Source organism: Drosophila simulans, chromosome 2R, assembly GCF_016746395.2.
Source record: "Drosophila simulans strain w501 chromosome 2R, Prin_Dsim_3.1, whole genome shotgun sequence".
Lineage (NCBI taxonomy): Eukaryota > Metazoa > Arthropoda > Insecta > Diptera > Drosophilidae > Drosophila > Drosophila simulans.
In genome coordinates, this window is record NC_052521.2 from 13,714,770 (window position 1) to 13,736,048 (window position 21,279).

The window sequence follows — 21,279 nt, forward strand, 5'->3', positions numbered from 1 at the left end:
AACTGGGAACAACTTTAGTATTTCTATTTTTCGGGCTTTTTTTCTCTAATTGAGTAAATCACAAATTAGGTCACAGAGTTTAACAGCTGAGCACCCTAAATCTAATAGTAAAAAGTTTTTTTTTAAGTACAAAACTGAAACTGTTCATTTCTGCGCACTGGTTGCCATTTTTCGCTGGCATTCCCGCAAATGGTGCGCATTCATTTATCAATATTTATTGCATTTAATGTGCAATTTGCATTTCTTAATGAAATTACACAGAAATTATATATAAATCAGCAGCATTTGAGCAACGTGCACCGTGGCACGTACCACTGCCTGCCATGCGGCAAGTATCGATATCTCGCTGGCCATGTAATTTCCGCTTAATTTGCTGCCATTACCACAAAAATGCATTAAATGTGCATGTGTGTGTGTGTGTGCAGAAGGGCGCGGCGTTTGCCTTTAAATGCGCTGCAATTATTTGCATTGCCATTTTAATTGAGTGTTAAAATATTTGCGGCCACCTGGTGCCGCGACCCATAAAATATGCCATCTCCTGGCCTTTGGGCCACAGCCCAAAAATCTAAGCCGTGATTTCTGCCGGAAGCCTCGAAGGAGCTGCAAATTTTGGGCCACAACCCTTTTTGCCCGGCGATCAGCCGCCATTTGCTACCATGGTGATGCCACTTTCCTGGTCATCCTCCGTGAATGCAATCCCAGTGACTTAGCAGCGCAGCATCCAAAGGTCGGCAGTGCGGGTGCATTAATAAATTGAGTTGGGTCCATAGTGCAGCTTGCAACTGCAACCGACTTACACACAGTGAAAAATGTGGAAAAGTATGATATATATATTGAGATTTCTAATTGCCAAAATAACACATTATCTTAACCGCTAATACTTAGCATTAATGTGCCAAAGTTAAATTTAGCTTTCCATAAAAGCACTATGCATTTCTTGCAGTGCACCCATGCACACATATGCACAATAGCTGGTAACGGGCCTGTCGATTTCATTTGATATGCGCCTTTGGGCCATAAAATTTGACACAAACGCAGGACACACACTGGGCCCAGTGCCGGATTACTAGAGGATGAGGAGCAGGTCCTTGGACCAGGACGACGATTGGTAGTGGGAGTGGGAGCGCTTGTGCGAGTGCTGGGCAAAGCGTTGCTCATTTGCAGTCGTTATTAAATTGCGTTTTTCAAATGGAACCGAACGGATGCTGCAAACTGGAGGACTGGACTTTGGCAGGGGGGCCATTGGCATTTTAATGAACTGATGCATTTGGCCAGCTGCATTCGGCCCGAATCTGCCCCTTTGTGCATTTATTTGTTTGCTCTGGCACTGATTGTATTTGCATTCGTGTGTGTGCGGGTGCGTGTGTGCGCGTGTGTGTGTGTGCCATTGGCAAACGTTCGATTTGGTGTAATGAAATTTTCTAATCAAAGCGTTTTGTTTATTTGCATTTGGTCATGCCGCTCCGCCTCCTGCCGCTCCTGCTGATCCTTCGGCTCCTGTTTGGTCGAATCGGTTTTGTTTGGCTTGTTGACTGCCCGCCGCACGCTGTTGTTGTTGTCCGCCATTGTTTACATTGGGTCAAAGGTTGTCACTTGTGCAAATACTAATTAGTTGTAATTAGGTTTTACATATGCACACCAACCGCAAAACAATTGCTCAGAAAGTGAGTGGGCGTGGCCGGCGCCCTTTTCTCATTAATCGATGGATTAATCTTCGGGCAAATCGCATTGCAATGGAGCTGAAATTAAATTACCCCAAAATAGGCAAAAGCCTCGCTGAAAGCATTCATAAGCTGTTATAATATATCCTTTTATCCTTTTTTGAGTTTGTGTTGATTTTCTTGGCATATAATAATACCACCCTTTTAATTTCGCAATTAGTTGGCCGGTTGTCTTAGCCCTTCGATTTAATCTAGGCAGTACTTTTCATCCGGCTTAGCTGTGCTCACTTTGATCTGGTCTCAAATTAAATGGCATTTTGTGTGGCCAATTTGCATATTTTGGGCATGCCAGAAATGGAAACAATAAGCCATAATTTTTATATAATTAACTGTATTCCCAGCTTGGCGCCGCATAAAGTCTTTGAAAACTCATTTGAATATGAAATTCATATTCAAATTCAAATTTTCGCAGCTCCAGCTTCTCCCCTTGGCATCCTGGCGGCAGCCAGCGAGTTCAATGAGGTGTTAAACCATAATTTGCACAAACGCTTCGCTGAGCCAACCGCCCACCGCCCGCCGCCCATCAGGCAAAGAGCCACGCCCCCATTACCAGCGCCTCCCCCACCGCACATTTGCATTTTGCGCGCTTTAATTTTTACTTTATTTCATTTCAGTTTTTTGCCGCATCTTTTTTAGAAATATTTTCAAGCCCCATTGTTCCTTCGCCCCAAAGTGTTTGGCCACAATTACGCAATGAAGGCGAACCGGTGGTTTTGGCTAGGTTAGGGGAGCTTTGATGCATGCACCGCCATCACAGTTAATCGCCATGAAATTTGTGGGCCATAAAATGGACACTGGCCAAGCGTAATAGCCAAATTTTATTAGCTTCAATTTAACAATTTGTGGCCAAGGCCTCTCCACGGACTTTATTAATATTTAAACAAGGCAAACATTAGACTTATGACCGCTGTGCTCAACTGTGCCATGTCTCATGCCTCACCAGAAAAACAAAAAAAAAAACAGGACCTCATTTCACCTGGCCCGGCTGCTGTTACTGATGAGGATTCAGCCCGAACAAAGGAGCCACACCATTTTAATTTTTCACTTGGCTGAGTGCAGAATTAAGACATTAAACGAATGCGTCGCACTGTCCCCCGCCCCTTGGCTTATAATGAAGTTGGGGCTGGCACAGCTGTGCCAAATCCCCCTCTTCCCAGCCTCCGACCAGCCGTACAGCCCATCACCATCCATGGCTGTCTGGCCAAAAGAAGACAGTACCCCCGAACAACTGATTTTAATAACAGTCATCCGCTGCCGCTGTGCATAACGATGCGTAACCGTCGAGTAAGGAGGAGGAGAAGGAGGAGGAGCGGGGTGGTCCGTTTGAGCCACGTTATGACTTTGATTCATCAGGAGGGAAAGTGGCTGGGAACCTGCGACAGCCGCTGACCTGCACTGCCAAAGAAATCTGAGAGAATCGTAGCAGGATATAATCATCCACTAAGACATTTGTTAGCATACGAGTTATAACAAAACTATAAGTAAATAAGCATGTTCAAAAAAGTATCTTAAAAACTAAATATATTGTATAATATAAATAGCAAGATATATGTATATTATAAGATGTAATATATAATGTATTTAATCATAGGAAAAACTAAATATTCAGAGTATCTCCCTCTCAAAACTGAACATTTCCGCCATCAATTATTAATGTAATAAGATAAGTTTTTTTGCCAAGTGCCTGCGCGACATTTGCATACAAATGGGCGTTGGACTTTGACGCATAAGTTCGCTGGCAATTTGCTTATAAAACGTATTCTAATTGCCAGCAATTTCGACGCGGCGACAGGAGCAGGTGCAGGTGGAGCTCCTTCTCGTTGCGTCGCCGGCAGTCGAGGGTTAATCGCTCAGCGGACTTAACCCAACCAAATCCCCAAGCAAGCCGCACTCACTGGATTCTGCGGAAAAATGAAAGAGGCAGCCCGCCACCCTTGTCAGCGTTAGTAATAAAACTTTATTGAATTGTATTGATTTTAAAATTATTACCATTGAGGCGGAAGTAATGCAATGTAGCCGCGTGCATATGTGTGAGTGTGAGTATGTGTCTGGGTGGCTGCGTTTTACGTGTGTGTGTGAGCGCTGGAGTGTGTTCTAGCAACGGCTGTTGGAATTTAACAAACAACAACATTTTCATTATTGTGTGCAGCTCTGTGCAGAGAAAGAGAGAAAAAAAAACGAATAAACCGAACCCAAACAAAGGGCTCAGTAAAAGGGGGTCGTGTATTGTGCGATTTGGCAAGGGGGTGCAGGGGACCCACAACCACCCCTTCGGAAATCCCCTTTGTCGTCGTCTCAAGTGCTTAACTTTCCATTTCGCTGTGTGCGCTGCAAAGTAGGCAACGTTTTCTTGAAACGCAACACACACACACATGCACGCATCCCCGATTCCCTTTGCTTTTAATGAAAATCTAACGTTTATTGTAATTTTTCCTCTGTTTTTCTCTGGCACTTTTTCCCCTCAATTTTGTTTTGTTTTATTTTACCCGGCTTGCCGTCGATGTTGGGTATTATTCGAGTTTGGTTTGGCACGTGCACAAATGCAGCTAATCGAGTGTGAAAATCGTTCTGGGCTGCCCCAAGAATTCGCTTTTTAAAGTTTAGCTCCAATCTGTGCTTTAATATTCCGCGGCAGTTACAATATATGTACATATATCTGGAAACAAAATGTAGAACGGTGTGTAGTTGAAGGAAACTAATAGTTCGACTAAACATTTTCCTTAACAATTGAAAATAACATAAGCAAGAAGTGCTTAATTAAAAGTATTAAGTGTTCTAGAGTTTAATCTTATTAAGTCAATTCTAGCTTTATCTGCCATTAAGTGTGATATAACTGGCAGTTGCAGTGCATTGGTGAATACTCTTCGAGATTGTTTTGAGCACTGCCCACCACTCCACTTCCGGATATGCAAATCCATTCGTGGAACTAGTTCCGCTGGGCAGCCGCAAAAGCCAGCTCTCAGAGCCTGCCAATTCATTTCTATTCATGTTATGCAATTGAATTGCCCAAGTTGCCCGGTCGCAGGGCAGCGCAAAGGCTTTCCTTGCCCGCTTATGCATATGCACACAGGACATGGCCTGGCCGGCGTTATCCTTTCTTTTTTTACCCGCACACTTGCTCACCTGTTCACCTGTTACGGCCAGCTAAACGTACCTGTGGTCGCCTCCAGCTGCTGCCTGTGGCGAAAGCCCCGTTTGCTGGCTCCTAACTGAGAGCTGAGCCACAGTTTCAGATGGTTGCATCCCCTGGCAGCTACACCGTGTTTCCCCCCAGACTTTCGAGCAGCTTTCCCCAGGATTTTCCTGGTGTCTTTCCCTCCAGCTTTTACCCTATTTTGCCCTTGTCGTGTAAAGACAGCACTTGCGGTTGAGTTGATCTGACCGCTTGTCCGGCAAGCCATAATTATGCAATTTCTTGTCAACATGCTCTGGACGGGAAATGCACAACGTGGCCGAAAGTGTGTGCGCCAGTATGTGTGTGTGTGGGTCGAAACAAAGACTTGAATGTTTTAGCTTCTTGAAATTGCCAGACATTTAAAGGCAATTATGCAGAGTGAGTGCTGTCTCCCTAACTCACAACTTTTTGCGGTGTTGTCGAATGGACACAAGAGGCATAAGCAAGGACATAAATTATTCATGGCTGCATTTTCGGGTCCCCAATCAGAAGCCTAATTTGCCATGCTTAGCCCAAAACGAAATGCTCCAATGAATCCTACACTCAGTTTAACACACTGCAGGAAAACTAAGATTGTTGATCTAAGATGAGCACATTGTGGTAATGTAACACACATTTCAAAACGCTGACTGCAAAATTTGTAACTACACATTTTACAATAATTAAAATGTAATATTATATATCTGGCATGTCTGGAATGATGGATATAGACTAGGTATCTTTTATATTATGATATGTAAAATCGTTATAACCTCTCTAGAGATTTTTGTAAAATTCAATATGAATTCCATTGAATTTTCCATTGATTTTGTAAAGTTTATCTTGATTTTAGAACGATTTATTTTCTGAGTGAGCTGCGCAACATGCATGTATTTATATTCCTCAGATTGGCAGTGTGTGTGTGTGAGTAAACATTGTATGAAATTCGCTCTTTTTATGCTCATGAAACCTAATCACACACACCCGCCCACTGCCAAAAGCCCATTAAGAGGCGGCAGGCTAAGCCAGTGCGTTTGACTGTATTGGAGTGGAGAGTGGCTTGCATGGGTGTGGGTTTGTGGCAAGTGTCTTATCTACTTCCTGCTGATATGTTTATGATGCCAATGCCACTGATTATCAACTGCACAAGCCAGATGAAGATTCAGACCGGGAAGAGCTCTATAAGAAGAGCAGCCACCCGCCCAACCAGCAGCCAAGAAAACGAAAAGTTATTGCAATGCGTTCGTTGCCTCAGCGGAAAGTTGTCATGACAACGTCGTATTCGCAAGTAGGGGAGTGCCATTGCCCACAGATTATGATTGAGTTTGTTGCACACACATACACTTGGCCAAAAAAGGTGTGAGAATAAACGAAGTTCTAGAAGTTGCATCATGTTGAATGCTAGTACAATCGCTAGCTCATTGTTCCTGTTTCGCAAATAGTGAAAGTATTTCTTATGAATTTCCTAAGCTACATATACTGTTTTTTGGCTGAGTGTACAAAGGACATCCGCGCTGAATAGCGTCATTTGTTTCCCTGCAATGTCGTGGAACAGGGAGACATGCAAAGTTATGGCGGTGAGGAAGGTTCCTCCGTTGTCGTCAAGCCATAACGCGCATCATTATTAGGCGAAAATTATTATGGCACCCGCTGGATATCAAACGGCATCTACATCCCATTCCCTGCCCCTGCCAAGCCATCGTCACTCCTCAAGTTTGATGGCATAACGACTTTGGCCAAAAAGGGAGGGGTGGTGGCGCGGCCAAATGCAAATCTCATCAGTTGGATTTATGACACGCATAATTTTTATTGTGTTTGAACTGCCAGCGCCGAACACATCAGAAATTGGCACATGTCCTGGCATTTTGGGCCCTGCTAATTCGGCGCTCCAAGATTTTGTACTTTTATGTGCTCCAGCGCAAACATTGCAAATTCTGCATTTGCTCGGTGCCCTGACGCTGCTCCTTAATGGCGCCATAAACAGAGCCGCCTGAAGGCAGTCTTTGATTATATAACATAATGGATGGGCGATAATGGGCGGTGGAGCATGGTGTGTGTGGTAGGTGTGTGGTGTGTGAAGGCAGTTGCCCAGAGCATTCTGCGAGTGTAATTAACAGGCTTCCGACACGACGTGTTTCTAATGCGAATCCGAGTGCATGTATTTATGCCAGCGCCTGAGGTATTCACCTGATCCTGTGTGAATGTGTGTTGGTGCTGCAGCTGCATTCGCATTAAGCCGCTTATTGTTACAGAGAGAAAAAAGGGTTAAGCCAGTAAGATCCTCCAACGCCACGCCCAAGGGGAACTCAACCACAGAGTATTTTTAAGGATTATAGATTTAAATTACTGTATTCAAGCTCATTGGACTCATTTATACTTTATGTACAATTTAATTTATGTACTATTAATTTAAATCCATTAAAAAAGATTTATACATACATATACAAATATTATATAATTTCATTTCTTCAGTTATTATAGTTTGAAATTTGAGAAATCATCGTTTAATTAAGTGGCACCTGTGTACGAGTGTATTGTACAGTAAAACATGTACAATGGCAGCCGCAGGCTCACCAAAAGACATTGGTTGTGTTCGGGGCAAGCTTTGTGGGTGAATTGGAAAGGGTCTCCTATCCCACTATCCCACTCCAGGCGGTATGCTTATTGTATTCGATAAAAGAGCAACGGACACTTCCGGGGTCTCCACTCGAGGAGGTGACAGCTCCGGATGCAGTGACGCAGCACCAGCTGATCGAACCGGGAGAGCCGTTTTCATGGCCGGCTAATAAGTTAACAGCGGCATAATGGCCTGTTTCCTGCATGAATTGCCAATTATAGTTGTACCCCGTCCAGTCCAAAAAAGTTTCTCCGCCCACCTGTCCGATTTTCGAACCCCCGGGGGGATTCGATGAAAAAAGTGCACTGTCAGCCGGGTGGGGGTTTCTGGTTCGCGTGCCACAGTGATTGATGATCATCAGGATATGTGTATATACAGGACATAGTGTTTGTGTGGGTGTGTGTGTGTGTGTGTGGGTTTGTGTGCCACCTAATAGAACAAGTGGCAATTGCCATATCAATGATGTTGCCATGCAAAACTTATTTTGGGGGGAGCTAGCTTAACGAAATATAGTTGTGAATTATTTAACAATGAAATCGGCCTCAATTAAATGAACAGATAATTGGATTGGACAGAGAACCAATTTGCTCGAAAATCGGAAATATGAAACTGGAAAGCCTTTAAGTTATCAACGTAGCAGAGAAGTTAATAATATGGAAATGGAATTTGTCATTTCAAACAAACCGTTTAAATACGTGCTTAAGTTATGCATTTAAATTGATTACAATTTCAGTGCGTTTAGAATCACTTGAATAGTCCATATTTTGATAGCTTTTAGGTAAGTAAGATTGGGAAAAAAATATATTCTTTAGCAATTTTTAGATAATTCTTCAATTTATACTAAAGATTGTTATATGACGCATAGAGCTCGAAAACTTTTTTAAGTAAAAGCAAGCACAATATTTTATATTGGTTGAGTATTAACATAATTTCGTGAGAAGTAATTATCCGCATTATTTCAACCATACCGAAACAACCTTTCAAAATGTAGTTTTAATTTTTCAACAAATTTGCTTGAAATAGTTAGTTCAAGAGGTTCATTAGGAGAGTCCAATAGAGAGGGATTCGTTTTAATTAAACACGAAATAAAACCATTTTTGGAGCACCGAAATACGTAGCCGCAGAAATAAATCACTCTTTTCGCCACTCACCTAGTTGTGAAACGTAGCGCAACATTTAAAAATCTTTTAAGCATGCAACTAAGCCCGTAAATACCGATCGAATTGAATTAGTTACAGCTAAAAGCCCCCGTGGCACGCACGCACAAATTGCTGCCACCCCGCGGCAACATCGGCATCAACATCAGCAACACTCGCAACAGCAGCAGCAGCAGCAGCAGCAGTGGCAGCGGCAGCATGCCGCAGGCAAAGCCAGTAAAATCCATTAACAGCCTCCAAACTGGCCGCAGTGTTAATGATTGCCGCTTATCTGTTTCTCGAAACGATTTTGGGCGGCAAATGGCACGCCCCGCCGCCCACTACACGCTGGTGTTACTTATTAATTACAAGGTTTTAAATTAATTACGCAGCTTAAAATATTAACACCGCTGCCAGGGTAACCCCAGCTTATTTCATGCCGCAGCGTTTCGCAGGAGTAAGTAAAACTGTGGCAGATTGATTTGGCAGCACAACGGACTGCGGACTGAATACCAAAACGAATTTCCCAGCCAGTTGCTTCGTGGGTAACCATTAATCAGCGGAGCAAAAGAAAAACGACGGAAAATGCGAGTACGAGTATCTACTGCGGATCGGCGGATAATACTGCTTGATTCGTTTTCACACATCAACGGACACGGGAGTAAACTTTTGAAACTGTCAAATTGCTGTGTGATTTGCTGGCAAATAATAAACATGTTTAGCGAATAAATTCATCAAAACTAGCGCGCGAAAGGAGCGCCAGCAGTTGGGGCAAATCAACCGACAGGACTAACGAGGAGCCAACAACACACACACACACACACACACACACACACATCATCGCGCATACGGAATGCAAACAAATGGAAAACGTCGACGGCACACGCAGGTGCCGCACGCAAGTCCCAGTGGGTGGTTGGGTGGTCTGCAGTGGGTGGTGCTGGGTGGCCTTGGGTGGCGCTGGGTGGCGGCTCCACAATAAACAGAACTAACGAAGAGTTGGCTTCAATCGCTGCCGCCGCCGCTGCTACTGTCACATAAAATGCAGCGATTTCAGCATTCCGAATAAACACAATTGCACAGCAACAAAAAATATAATTAATTATGTTAAATCTAAATAAAAATGTGCTAAAAAAAATAAGGAATCAGTACTTTTGAAACGCTGTTAAAGAAAAAAAGTATGGTATAAGTATATAAAGTATCTTATGTTAAAAGTATCTCATTGGATAAATATTGCTTAAGAATTTAGTAAGTCATTTTATTTTACCCTAAATTGCCTAAGAAAGTTAGCTTTTTTTCTCTGCGTGCCACCACTGTGTTTCGTTATGGATTTGCAAACAGTTTGTTATGGCGCAGTGTGTACTGTAGATGGGGTGATTAGTTCCTGCTGTTAGTATTGTTACTCCTGTTAGTCCTTTACCCAGCTACTTTCGGTGTGTCCCTTTTCATTGGCTGATAACTTTGCCTGCCGGCCGGCCTTTAGTTTTCTCTTTGATTTTCTTTTTACCAGGGCTTTTGCCCGTCTGGATTTGGTGGCCTACAGATTGAGCGCTTAATTTGTTAAGCTCGAAAAGTAGAAACTCAAACAAATCAGAATATCTGACCGAGAGTCAAGGCGTATTTGCCTTTCTACCTATGTGTGTGTTCATTTTGTTTTTTTCTGGGCTTTTTCGGGGGGATTCTGTGGGTGCCCAAATGTCTGGTGGCTTCCATCAGAGGAGCAGCTTCAATCAGGCGGCCCCCAGGAGCACCCCCGCTCGCATAGAGAAACGGAATTTGTGCGGCTGACATCGGGGGCACGTTGTTTGTTCGTTACGTTTTTACCCATTTTGAATCCTTTTTGCCCCGGCCGAAGCTGAAACTCACCTGTTCGACCCGCTGGCCTTTTGCGAACGCTTTGGCTGCTCTATTTTTGGCTTTTGATGTGCAGGAAGCTCATCATCAAAGGATCCCCCAGCGGACGTCGTGATAATTGTGCTTGTGTTTGTATGTGTTTTTTTTACCCATTTATGCTACCTGCATGTCGCATTTTCTTCGACCCCCCGTCGCTCGATTTTCCGGACATTTTTTTTATCCTGTTGTTTGCACTTGACTTTTTGCCGGTTTCTTTTGCCTTTTGGTCGTGGCCATGTGTGATTTTTACCTTTTTTTTGTATTGGTGTTTCTGTTTACAACTGGCAAATATTGACCCGCATTGATTGTCGTTTTTCCGCTTGTAAATTACTGAACTGAGGGGAATGAATGATGATTTTGAGTTAAAGATCAAGGTGGGACCTTACCTATAAGATACTTTCACTATTTAAGCCTTAAGCGATGTAGTTTGATTTGGCTTTGTTGATAATTGGTAATTAATTGGTCAGCGATTGATTTCGATTATTTCCTTCGTAAGAAAAAACCAACAATCTAACTGCTTGGGATTAACTTGGTTATTACTTCTGGCCAGACTTTCGCTTTTCCGGCTGAAAAGAATGTAATTGGCTGAAGCTGGAAGTTCGGTAGCCCACTAAGGCCATTTAACAGTTACAGTTATGACTGGCACTGCCACAATATTGAGCCATTTTATGTATATTTTTTCTGTGCGATTCGACTTTATTTCATTTTCGGCGTCATCGTTAAAATGGCTTTTATTATTTCCGTTGGCAGCGTTATTAATGTTGTTGTTCTGCTTTTGACTTCACTTCCGGCCCGCACACACACACACGCTCATTTTCCCACGCATGTGGCTGTATGTGTGTGTGTGTGTGGACCAACAATTTATATTTTTCAATTAAGCAGCAAAAATTTTACGCTTTGTTTCGTACAAGTGTAATAAATTTCAACTACCCTTATTGCCTCCCTTTTTGCTCATGTTTCACTTCATTTGGCCGCATATGTAGTGGCATTTCGATTGGGGTTTGTTGCCATTGTAGCCGCTGTTATTTTCCAGCTTTTCATCTTGTTCTTATTGTTGCTCGCACAATTTTCGCGTTATGGTTTAATTTTTGGAACACGCGTGTAATTGATAGCCGCCCTCGGCTTAATTAATAATATCGTGAAATTCGAACATGCAGGAAAGTTGTAGTTTTTAGGGAATAGTAAAGCATTTAGCTGATTTCAGCTGCGAAGGTTTAATTGCAAGGCAGTTGGTGCGATGTGGGATGGAAATGGGAGCTAGAAAGCTAGAAAGGAGCTAAATGATTAAAATTAGATGAAGTAGTGATGCATTCCTGAGCTAATGTGGCTAAGAAGGCTGTCTTTTATAAACATACTAGATAAGCTAAAGGTCCTGCTCAATCCCTCATCTTAGTATAATATCTTTAAGCTTATCCAATGAAATGAAATCCCTGCTCACCCCTGGACTTCTATGATTCACCACGGACAAACACAGCATGCAAAGATACACTGCTATATGTGCGGTGTCCACAAACACATCCCCAACCAACGGAGCTCCCCAACAGCCAGTACCATTAAACAGCTCTTGTTGGCTGTAAAGTGCTCGTTTAGCACAACGCTTGGCCTTTTGTTTTTGTTGTGCAATCATCAAACGGTTTAGCTGTAAAACTAATTGCATTACATCAATTTTTCTGTTAAAAGTCAATAACCAATCAAACCCCAAACCCCGCAGTCACCAGGAAACGAATGGATGGAAGTACGAGCTCGACGGACGGACGGACGGACTTTCGGAATGGAGCGCGGTTCAAAGTTCGAAAACGTGCAGTTAAATGCACACAGACACGCACAAACCGACGAATGTGTGTACGTTGATATACCGAATGATATGGGGGCTGGGTAGACAACCGGTCGGTGGTCAATTTAATGGCAGCGGGCTGGGGTTTTACGGGGTGCGGATCCATTGAAGAGACGGATGTAGCGACGAAATAATGACAGGAGTAATCACATTAGCCCCCAACAAATACTTTTGCAGGCGGCGCAGGGTTGCCAACGCCCCGGAATAATTGTTTCAAATGGAAGTGGTACGCTGGCAATCAAGAATGAGATTGCCATTTGCAGATTATCGAATTTCGCTTGGGGTTGCCTTCAATTCGCCCAATTCCGTGGGTGGACGAGCTAAGAGGATCTGCCAGCGAGATGACAGCCCTGTCACTATGCTCAGCTTACACACTGAGAAAAATACTAACTTAGAAGTCATGAGCACAGGTAATCGTGATAGTTTGAGGAAAGGCACTCCTGAAACTATTACGATCTTTTGAAATATGTTTATTTTGAATATTTTGAATCTAATTTTAACGACGAATATGTTGTATAAAGAATAGGACTGGAATCAATATGCCCCATGAAAGGGTACACAAAATCTCGCTAAAGTAGAAGTATCCTTATTACTTAATAGGTATTTGAAAAGAGAATTGAAACTTAGTATTTATTTTTTTTCAGTGCACTTGCATACACAAAGACAAGCGCGAGTTTCCCCCCAAAACGCAGCCACGATGACGTGTCCATGCAGCCCCTGTCAACATGACCCCCAACCTTCGACCCCAAACGCATACACAAACAAAACCTATCAGTGGGGGCGGAAATGGGGCGGCTGGGAAACGGGGCGCCAAATGCTGACGGCGCAGAGTGACCAGTTGACCAGCCCTAGACGAACGTTAAATCGTTAATTGATTACGGGACAACATTGATTGTTGTTGTTGATTTTTATTCTGCCTTTTTTTTGTTGTTTTTTTTCCAATTTCGCTGGCAGTTTTTTTCGTGCACTTTTGACGCTTGGTTTGGAGTGGGAGCCTTTATTTGGCCGAAGGATTACGCCGCGGGTTCTGCAGGGAGTAGATGTAACCCCCAGTTCTAATGAGTACCAGGACGAGTCGGAGTACAAGAACTGGATATGTCCTGCAGCATTTTAAAACTAATTGTTAAGCAAGCAGGCATCCCAGTCGAACGAACATCCATGTCACGTACGCACAAACCGCAAATACAGACAATCTGGTCGAAATATAACCGGCAGCCAGTGAACAGGATGGAATCGGGTTATGGGATGGATGGGTGCTGGGGGTTTTTTGTGGGTGCCATAAGGATGCTTTGAAATAGAGAACGCCAGCACTGACTCCTGTAACTGATATTGCAGTTAAGGCGGTAACGAGTCTGCCGCCCAAGGAGCAAAAAAACAAATCGACCACTCCTGCTGCTGCTGCTACTGCTGCTGCCACTCAAAATTCTGGCCACCCGAAAAAAGGGCCAAAGGGCTGTTGGCCAAGCATGAAAACAAAATACGAATGAGGTAGCAGCGAGCGGTACTCCTGACGAGCATTTTAAGCAGCAATTATTTACTTTTACTTGATGCCGAATGACAACAACAGCAGCAGCAGTAGCAGCAGCATGGAGTTGGCATAACAAGGGCCTCGTAGCATAAAATTCAATTTAACTATTTTGCAAAATTCATTTCCAAAATTCGTAGCATAAATTCCAGTTGTATGAATGCATTTTGAGGAGCATGTCTAAGGGCTGGAAATCGGGAAGGTAGGGAAGGGAGTGAGTCGAAGAGCCAGGGCACCACTAGCAGAAGTGGGACAACATTGTCTAGGTTACTAATTGATATACTAGAGTGCACTGTATAACACGTGTAGAACTAGTTTCCCAACAAATGCCAAGCCAGTAACTAACCAAGTCAATGCACTGAAAACAAATGCAGTAATTGTAGTTGCTAGAAAAGGTTGATTTAATGTATCTTGGTTCACTTTGTTCAACGCAGGGTTCTCTTAATTCTAAAGATTACATATGTATATTATAATTTCTTCAATAATGTAATAAATGCCTTGAAAATAATATTAATAACTAAGAAAATCTAGAATAAATACATATAAATACATGTTAAATACATATTTAACATGGAAATAAGAAAGCCGCTCGTTTTTCTTGCCCGTGTAGTTGCCGCCACGTAGCGCTTGTTATTTTAATTTCCGCCTAAAAGTATGCAACAAATTGAAAGGATTACACAAAAGTTTATGCAATGCAGCAAGAGCAGCAGCGGCAGCAGCAGCAGCAGTAGCAGCAACAGCCAACTTAAAACGGCAAGACAAATGCGACAATTTAAGCGCGTTTTGGACCGCTGGCACGCCAGCAACATGGCATAAAATTAATGTCAAGCAAAATGGGGAAACAGCAAAAGCAGCAGGAGGAGCAGCGGAAGTAGGAGGAGAAGCACGGGGAGCAGCAAGAGGAGCAAATAGGAGCCGCAGGGGGCCAAATGCCAGCTGAGGCATCGCATTCGTTCCCATTCGCCGCCTCTGCATCTCTGTCAGCCAAAAACTGCTGCAAAATGATGTGGGCCGTGCCGGATCGGCTTGGCTTCGCTTGGCTTTCCAGCTGCCCATATGTGTGTGTGTGTGTTGTGGGCGTTGCGAGTGCAACAACTTTTGTTGCATATTCAGCAGCAATGGCTGCAACATCAACGGCAACAACAGCAAACAGCGATGGCGGGCGCAATTTGGTTCATTCGAAATAAACTTGGCAACGCTTATATGGCCGCATTTTGTGGCAAATAAACTTGCAACTGCCAGCCATAAAAACTATGTCGATGTCGACAAATTATGCAGCAAGCACGACAGCATAAAGTCCTCATTCTGCTGAAATTTATCACCGACTTGTCAGTGGGACTTTTAGGCATCCGATATCAGTCCATAACTGGGCCCAAAAGCCGAATCAATGAGGCATTCTCTGCAAATTGCGTCAGCAAGATGCAGTGCCACCCCACCAGAAGATTCACCAGATTTTTGTCATCGTGAAACGACCTGGATTTCTGTTGCACTAATGATGGCATATTGTGCGTGTGTGCCAGCATATGACGACAAGGATTTTCCCTTTTGCTGATTTTCCACATTGTACTGACTGCACATCAGGTGAAGAGATTGCAGCTAAGTCCCAAAGGTCATGTCTATATGATGATTTTGCAATTGTCTATATACACAAGGAAAATGGTACGAAGTTTTGACTAAAATCTGAGGAATAATATAAAAATACAATAGAATAAATGTATATTTTTATGAACCACACAGTAACATATTAGTAAAAAAAACCAATGCTTCATTTTCAAAAGATTTTTAAAATTACTTATTTTATAAAATAAAACAATTCTAATATTTCAAGAATTATGGCAAAATTTCAAGAACATGTTTTAATAGTAATTATGAATACTAAATGCCTGAAGTTATATTTATATTCATTTTAAATTCCTTTAAATTACAGATGACAAGAAATAGTTATGTTTCATAAAAAGAGTTCTTTTTCATTGAGTGCGATGCAATCAGTACAATTTGTGAGTTGCCAGTGTAATGAGCTTCCTAAAAGCATATGCAACTCTATCGTTAATCCTATCCCTCGGAAAACTGGGATCCATGCAATTGCTGGACAGAGGATGCATACCACCTGCATATGGAGCCAGAGTGACTGGTGGACAAAATGCAAGACGAGCTCCGTGGATGGCATACATTACCCTGAATGGAAAGTACAAGTGCGGCGGCTCACTCATTGCAAGCTGTGAGTATTTGACAAATACAATTCGGAAGTAATTCTTAAATATTATATATTCTATTCTATAAACTAATCTAGCTTTTGTTCTCACCGCTGCTCATTGTGCAAAACAAAACTACACAAGCTTGTACGTATGATATTGCAGAGTTTTCTAACCAAAGTTAAAGATCTTATTGAATACAGAATAGTGAAACTGGGAGAATACGATTCATCGACGACTTTGGATGGTCCAACAGTAAGCTTTCGTGTCAAACAGGTGTTAAAGCATCCATATTACGAAACCAGAACTTATTCCAATGATATTGCTCTACTAAAGCTGCATCGAAAAACCAATTATAATGGTATGTACAATTCAGATAAAACTTCAATTATATAGTTCTAAAGATATAAGTATTAACATATTTCTTTTACTTGTGCAGCGCAAATCAGACCGATTTGCATCCTTTTAAGCCCAAAACTTAGGCCAGTGATAGACTCCATTAGGAAATTCACTGTCACTGGCTGGGGCACCAAAAGTGCATATCATAAAAAAGCATCGAATATACTTAAACAGATGCATGTCCATCGGTTTGATAAAAATCCCGATTGCCGCAACAGAAGGGAAAAATTTTGTGGCAGCAACACCAGCCAGTTTATCTGCTACGGAGATTCAGGTTGTCCATTGTGGGCATATATAAGATATTATGGCATCCCTATCTATGCCCAGTTCGGATTAGCCAGTCAAGTGTCAAGTCGGTTATGCAACGGATTTGGCTTCTATACAGACGTCTATAACCATACAGAGTGGATCTATCATACAGTGCGACGTCATTGGTAATAAAATTCGAAGGAAAACTTAAAGCGAGCGATTATTCATAGTCTTATTAATAACGATATTGGTGTTCTCCACTGTTGCGTACTTATGTTTTAGTGATTTTGTAAGCTTGATAAATAAAAACGTGTATGAAACCAACGCGATATGTGATTAAGCTTATTCAGAGTTGAACAGTTGCTAGTATATAAACAAAGCAACTAAATTGAAAGTACCAATTGTTTGATTCTTTAGCTGCAAGAGAGATGAAGTCTGTAAAAGTTCTGCAAGTTCTTTCGATAATCCTATTCCTCAAAATTGTGGAATCGACTAAACTTGTGGACAATAAATGTATTCCACCGAATTTTGCGCCAAGAATCATTGGTGGTCACAATGCTAGAAGGGCACCTTGGATGGCATACTTAATTCGAAACGGAGGTTTTGTAGGCGGAGGCTCACTAATTGCATACCGTCAGTTACTTTTCTAAATACAATTGCCTGTTTTATTAAACATGCTACAATTTCAGGCTTTGTTCTTACCGCTGCTCATTGCTCAAAACCAAACGAAGCCTTGTAAGTTAAAATGCTTAAGCTATTTCTTACAGAACTTAATCCAATAGTTTTTCACAGAATCGTCAGATTGGGTGAATACGACTTAACTACGACACGGGATGGCAAAACAGAGGATTTTCGAGCAATGAATATCTATCGTCATCCATATTACAATGCCGTCACGCAAGTCAATGATATAGCGCTATTAAAACTGGATCGTCCAGTGATATACTCAGGTATTTACTAAATTATATGTTTTAATTGGGATGAACTTTAAAGTGTGCCATAATTTTCATTTTAATCTGCAGCTACAATCAGACCAATTTGCATTCTTTTGAACGCCGGCCTAAGACCTTTCATAAAAGCAATCCGTAAATTTACCCTGACCGGCTGGGGTCAGGTGTCGAGGTACCACAGAATGCCAACGAAGTTGCAACAAATGACTGTTCGTCAATATAAATACAGGCATTGCTACAACCAGCCCGAAAAACTGTGTGCCAGCAATCCTGCACAGTTCGCGTGCAAAGGCGACTCGGGGAGTCCTTTGGGTGCTCCGATGTACTTCAATGGCACCACCATCTTTGCCCTATTCGGAGTGGCCAGCACAGTCACGGCCAACTGCAAGGCTTATGGCATATATACCGATATACTACACCATACACCCTGGATCGTCGAAACAATGCAACAACATTGGTTTTAAGCGGCATACATGCAAGTTAAACATTAGGCTAGATATAAGATATAACAAGTGATAATTGATAGCTAATATCTAAAATAAATATTTATATTATCTTTGTGAACATACAAATTTATCATTTCGCATTGGAAAACTATGAATCAACATAGTCTAGGAAGTCTTGGGACCCCAACTGATTACTTCAAACACGATTTGAAGTATTTCATCCACGTTGATGCTCTTCTGACTCAACTTTTTTATGGGAGCCTGGAGATCTCTGGAAAGCTGAGATAAAGAGGAGCGTTAGAAATGCTCAACTGGATACATTTAAAATCCTTACTCTGGCACGCTGCACCAGCTCCTTGAACTCCTTATCCCTCAAAGCCTTGTAGAGTTTGGCGAATTCAGGGCTTTGTTTCGATTTCTGTGCTATCAAGGAATAGATTCTGGTCCTGGGCAAGCTATGCATAACCTCCCAGAGGAAGGTGGTCAAATCGCGTCGCAGCATCAGTTCTACGGGTACAGTGCGCGACAGCTGATAGGCACGCAAGCGAGTTGGCAAGCTGTCCACCAGTGTGGTAATATCGTAGCCCGAACCGTAATCGCTCACATAGTTAATTATATTCACAAAATCCGGAGCGGCACGAACTTGCTGCCAAGTGGCTATGAACTCATCGCTGCGCACAAACTCCACTGCCTGGCGAAACTTGGGATCGAAGATATAGTATCTGGCGGATATATAACCAATTCTGCGACGGGGAACCAAGGCTACGAAATCCTTGAGATCTTCTCGCAGGCCGCCAAAAGCTGTTGCCCAGCAACTGATTGCTGAGATCAAAAGAATAACCGACACGGAGGTGGAGAAAGCCATTATGAGACTCTTAGAGTTTTGGTAGCGGCCAAGCTTTTTATACTTTTGTGGATACAATATTTACCAATGTCTTTGGCGGCGGGGGTGTGCCAGGTGCTAATTGTCAACTATCAACAGTCTCATCAACTATTTGGACCGCACAAACTATTACACAGACGAAAAATCTGACCAAATATATTAAGCTTTTAGATATTATGTGGATAAATATCATTCCTATATCATATCTTTATATAGAGAGCTTTCATGAAAAATTTAACTCTTACAAAAAATGTATTAAGAGTCATTTGTGTACTAATGAATTATTGTAATAAAAACTATATTGTTATTATTTTTTCCACTGCACACTTTCGCTTTCACCGGCACTGGGAATAAGTACACAAGCCGCAATCTGTAGCCAGTATTCAAAGCAGCGACTTCGCACATGATAAACAAGATGCATGGTCAACAAACGTTGGCCAAACCTCGATAAATCAAGTGAGACATTCTTTTGTCTGGCCCAAACTGACTGTAATTGCTCCCATTTGTGCATTAAAAATAATGATTGATTCAGACTCGGAATGCATTTCCTATCCCAGTCCGCCACAGCACACAAGCTTGAATACATTGTTCTGTTGTGTCTGCAGAAGTCGAAAAATTAGAATTCAATTGCGTGATTTATGCATTCGGCAAATTTACGAGCCTTCTGAGAATTCCATGCCTATTCACCCACCACCACCTCGAACCGAAGAAAGCCAGACTTCATTGGAGTAAACCACAGAACATTTGCGTGGTCACACAATTTATTAAAGCGAAAGCTAATGTAGATTATAATTAATTGCTCAAATTTATGCTCGCACTGCCAAAAAGATGGAAGTAACAAATTGCACATGGCACATTTGAATGATAATCATTTTTACACATTAAATAGTAAGTTATTACATAAATTACAACACACTCTATAAATATAAAAAGATAAGTGTATAAAGTCATTACGAATATGCTTCGATTTAAACCTTTGACTCACAATCAGAGCTTACTCATAAGTATATTTCTGATAAGTAAATCGTGTTTACTGCAGAATTTTATTTACAGCATTGCAATCATTGGTCAGTTGCATTCGACAGCTTCGAGATGAAGCAAACGCTTATTCCTGTACTGCTGGCTTTTCTTATCCTGGGACACAGAATATCTATAGGATATTCGTATCTTCTGGAATGGGATTGCGGCCTTTCGAAATACACCTACCGTATAACTGGCGGCAGAGATAGTCCGTTGATGCTCCATCCATGGGTGGCCTATTTGCATGTTAACTCAAAATTCATTTGTGGTGGCTCGCTTCTTAATCATTGTAAGTACCAGAGTGTAGAAATTATTCAACTGGAGGCAAGTTTTTGAATCCAGAATATTGAATTTATTGAACTAAGGATTTGAATCCATTTATAAGCTCTTCACGTCTTTTTTGTAGGGTTTGTTTTGACTGCTGCCCATTGTTTTAGAGATACGAATGCTAAGGTGTAAGTAGTATCTTAACATGGAAAAACTAAAACATTAATGAATTAATTATTATTAAAGCTTAGTTCGATTGGGAGAGAACGATGCCAGTCAGAAATTTGATTGCAATGAGGTTGAATGTGCGGACCAACATTTAGAGTTTATGATTGCGCAAAAGTTGATCCATCCATTATACAGAACAGCTCACTATTACGATATAGCGCTGGTAAAACTCAACAGATTTGTTACATACACAGGTAAATCCCTTGACTAAGCCCCTAAACGGTATGACTAATAACTTAATTACCTTAGATAGCATACGTCCGATTTGCTTGATGCTGAATCCCAACTGGCAGGGATATCTGGACACCATCAAATACTTTATTATAACCGGCTGGGGTGCCACCAATGCATCCGAAGTGAGCGACAAGCTGCAGCTGACGAGAATCCCCCAAATCGATCGGTTCACCTGTCGCTACTGGTTTGGATACAAGGTTGATCGTACCCACATCTGTGCTGGCGAAAGTAAACATTATGTGGGCAAGGGCGATTCTGGAGGTCCGCTGGGAATCATGGTGGATTATAATTACGCCAAGCGTTTCTTTCAATTCGGAATCGTTAGCCATCTTCGGCAACCCTTTCAAGGTGTTTCCGTATTCACGAATATTTTGAGCTACTCGAATTGGATCCATCGAACCATAATCTCGAATAGCGGGTATTGAGAACGGAAACAATCGAAACTAACTTGCTAAATAAAGAGAAATAAATAAATAATTAAAAAAATGTATATACTCGGGAACTACGAATGCTAGAATGTCAATATACACT

General features: G+C 42.0%; 4 protein-coding genes across 4 annotated transcripts; 3 read left to right on the top strand and 1 right to left on the bottom strand.

Annotated features, from left to right (window-relative positions):
* The first annotated feature begins 15,873 nt into the window (after positions 1-15,873).
* LOC120284404 (serine protease grass-like) lies at positions 15,874-17,164 on the top strand. The gene is made up of 4 exons (XM_039291977.2): positions 15,874-16,098; positions 16,171-16,219; positions 16,276-16,433; positions 16,512-17,164. The coding sequence occupies exons 1-4, from the start codon at positions 15,894-15,896 to the stop codon at positions 16,907-16,909; spliced, it is 810 nt and encodes a 269-aa protein (XP_039147911.1). The 5' UTR covers positions 15,874-15,893; the 3' UTR covers positions 16,910-17,164.
* Positions 17,165-17,579: 415 nt separating this feature from the next.
* LOC6734778 (serine protease grass) lies at positions 17,580-18,134 on the top strand. Its single transcript, XM_039292894.2, has 2 exons — positions 17,580-17,670; positions 17,743-18,134. The coding sequence occupies exons 1-2, from the start codon at positions 17,580-17,582 to the stop codon at positions 18,132-18,134; spliced, it is 483 nt and encodes a 160-aa protein (XP_039148828.2).
* A 147-nt stretch (positions 18,135-18,281) lies between these two features.
* On the bottom strand, positions 18,282-18,987 carry LOC6734779 (protein G12). Its single transcript, XM_002081746.2, has 2 exons — positions 18,451-18,987; positions 18,282-18,395 (listed from the first exon to the last, which is right to left on the bottom strand). The coding sequence occupies exons 1-2, from the start codon at positions 18,979-18,981 to the stop codon at positions 18,282-18,284; spliced, it is 645 nt and encodes a 214-aa protein (XP_002081782.1). The 5' UTR covers positions 18,982-18,987.
* A 1,066-nt stretch (positions 18,988-20,053) lies between these two features.
* On the top strand, positions 20,054-21,234 carry LOC6734780 (serine protease grass). Its single transcript, XM_016168225.3, has 4 exons — positions 20,054-20,308; positions 20,426-20,474; positions 20,533-20,708; positions 20,764-21,234. The coding sequence occupies exons 1-4, from the start codon at positions 20,092-20,094 to the stop codon at positions 21,171-21,173; spliced, it is 852 nt and encodes a 283-aa protein (XP_016027980.1). The 5' UTR covers positions 20,054-20,091; the 3' UTR covers positions 21,174-21,234.
* The last annotated feature ends 45 nt before the right edge of the window (positions 21,235-21,279 follow it).

Coding starts and splice junctions, on each gene's coding strand:
- LOC120284404 (XM_039291977.2), top strand. CDS start 15,894: ATGAGCTTCCTAAAAGCATATGCAACTCTATCGTTAATCCTATCCCTC. Junction 16,220..16,275: donor AAACAAAACTACACAAGCTT/GTACGTATGATA, acceptor TATTGAATACAG/AATAGTGAAACTGGGAGAAT. Junction 16,434..16,511: donor TCGAAAAACCAATTATAATG/GTATGTACAATT, acceptor TTACTTGTGCAG/CGCAAATCAGACCGATTTGC.
- LOC6734778 (XM_039292894.2), top strand. CDS start 17,580: ATGAATATCTATCGTCATCCATATTACAATGCCGTCACGCAAGTCAAT. Junction 17,671..17,742: donor TCGTCCAGTGATATACTCAG/GTATTTACTAAA, acceptor TTTAATCTGCAG/CTACAATCAGACCAATTTGC.
- LOC6734779 (XM_002081746.2), bottom strand. CDS start 18,981: ATGGCTTTCTCCACCTCCGTGTCGGTTATTCTTTTGATCTCAGCAATC. Junction 18,396..18,450: donor AGCTGGTGCAGCGTGCCAGA/GTAAGGATTTTA, acceptor TCTTTATCTCAG/CTTTCCAGAGATCTCCAGGC.
- LOC6734780 (XM_016168225.3), top strand. CDS start 20,092: ATGAAGCAAACGCTTATTCCTGTACTGCTGGCTTTTCTTATCCTGGGA. Junction 20,309..20,425: donor TGGCTCGCTTCTTAATCATT/GTAAGTACCAGA, acceptor TCTTTTTTGTAG/GGTTTGTTTTGACTGCTGCC. Junction 20,709..20,763: donor CAGATTTGTTACATACACAG/GTAAATCCCTTG, acceptor TAATTACCTTAG/ATAGCATACGTCCGATTTGC.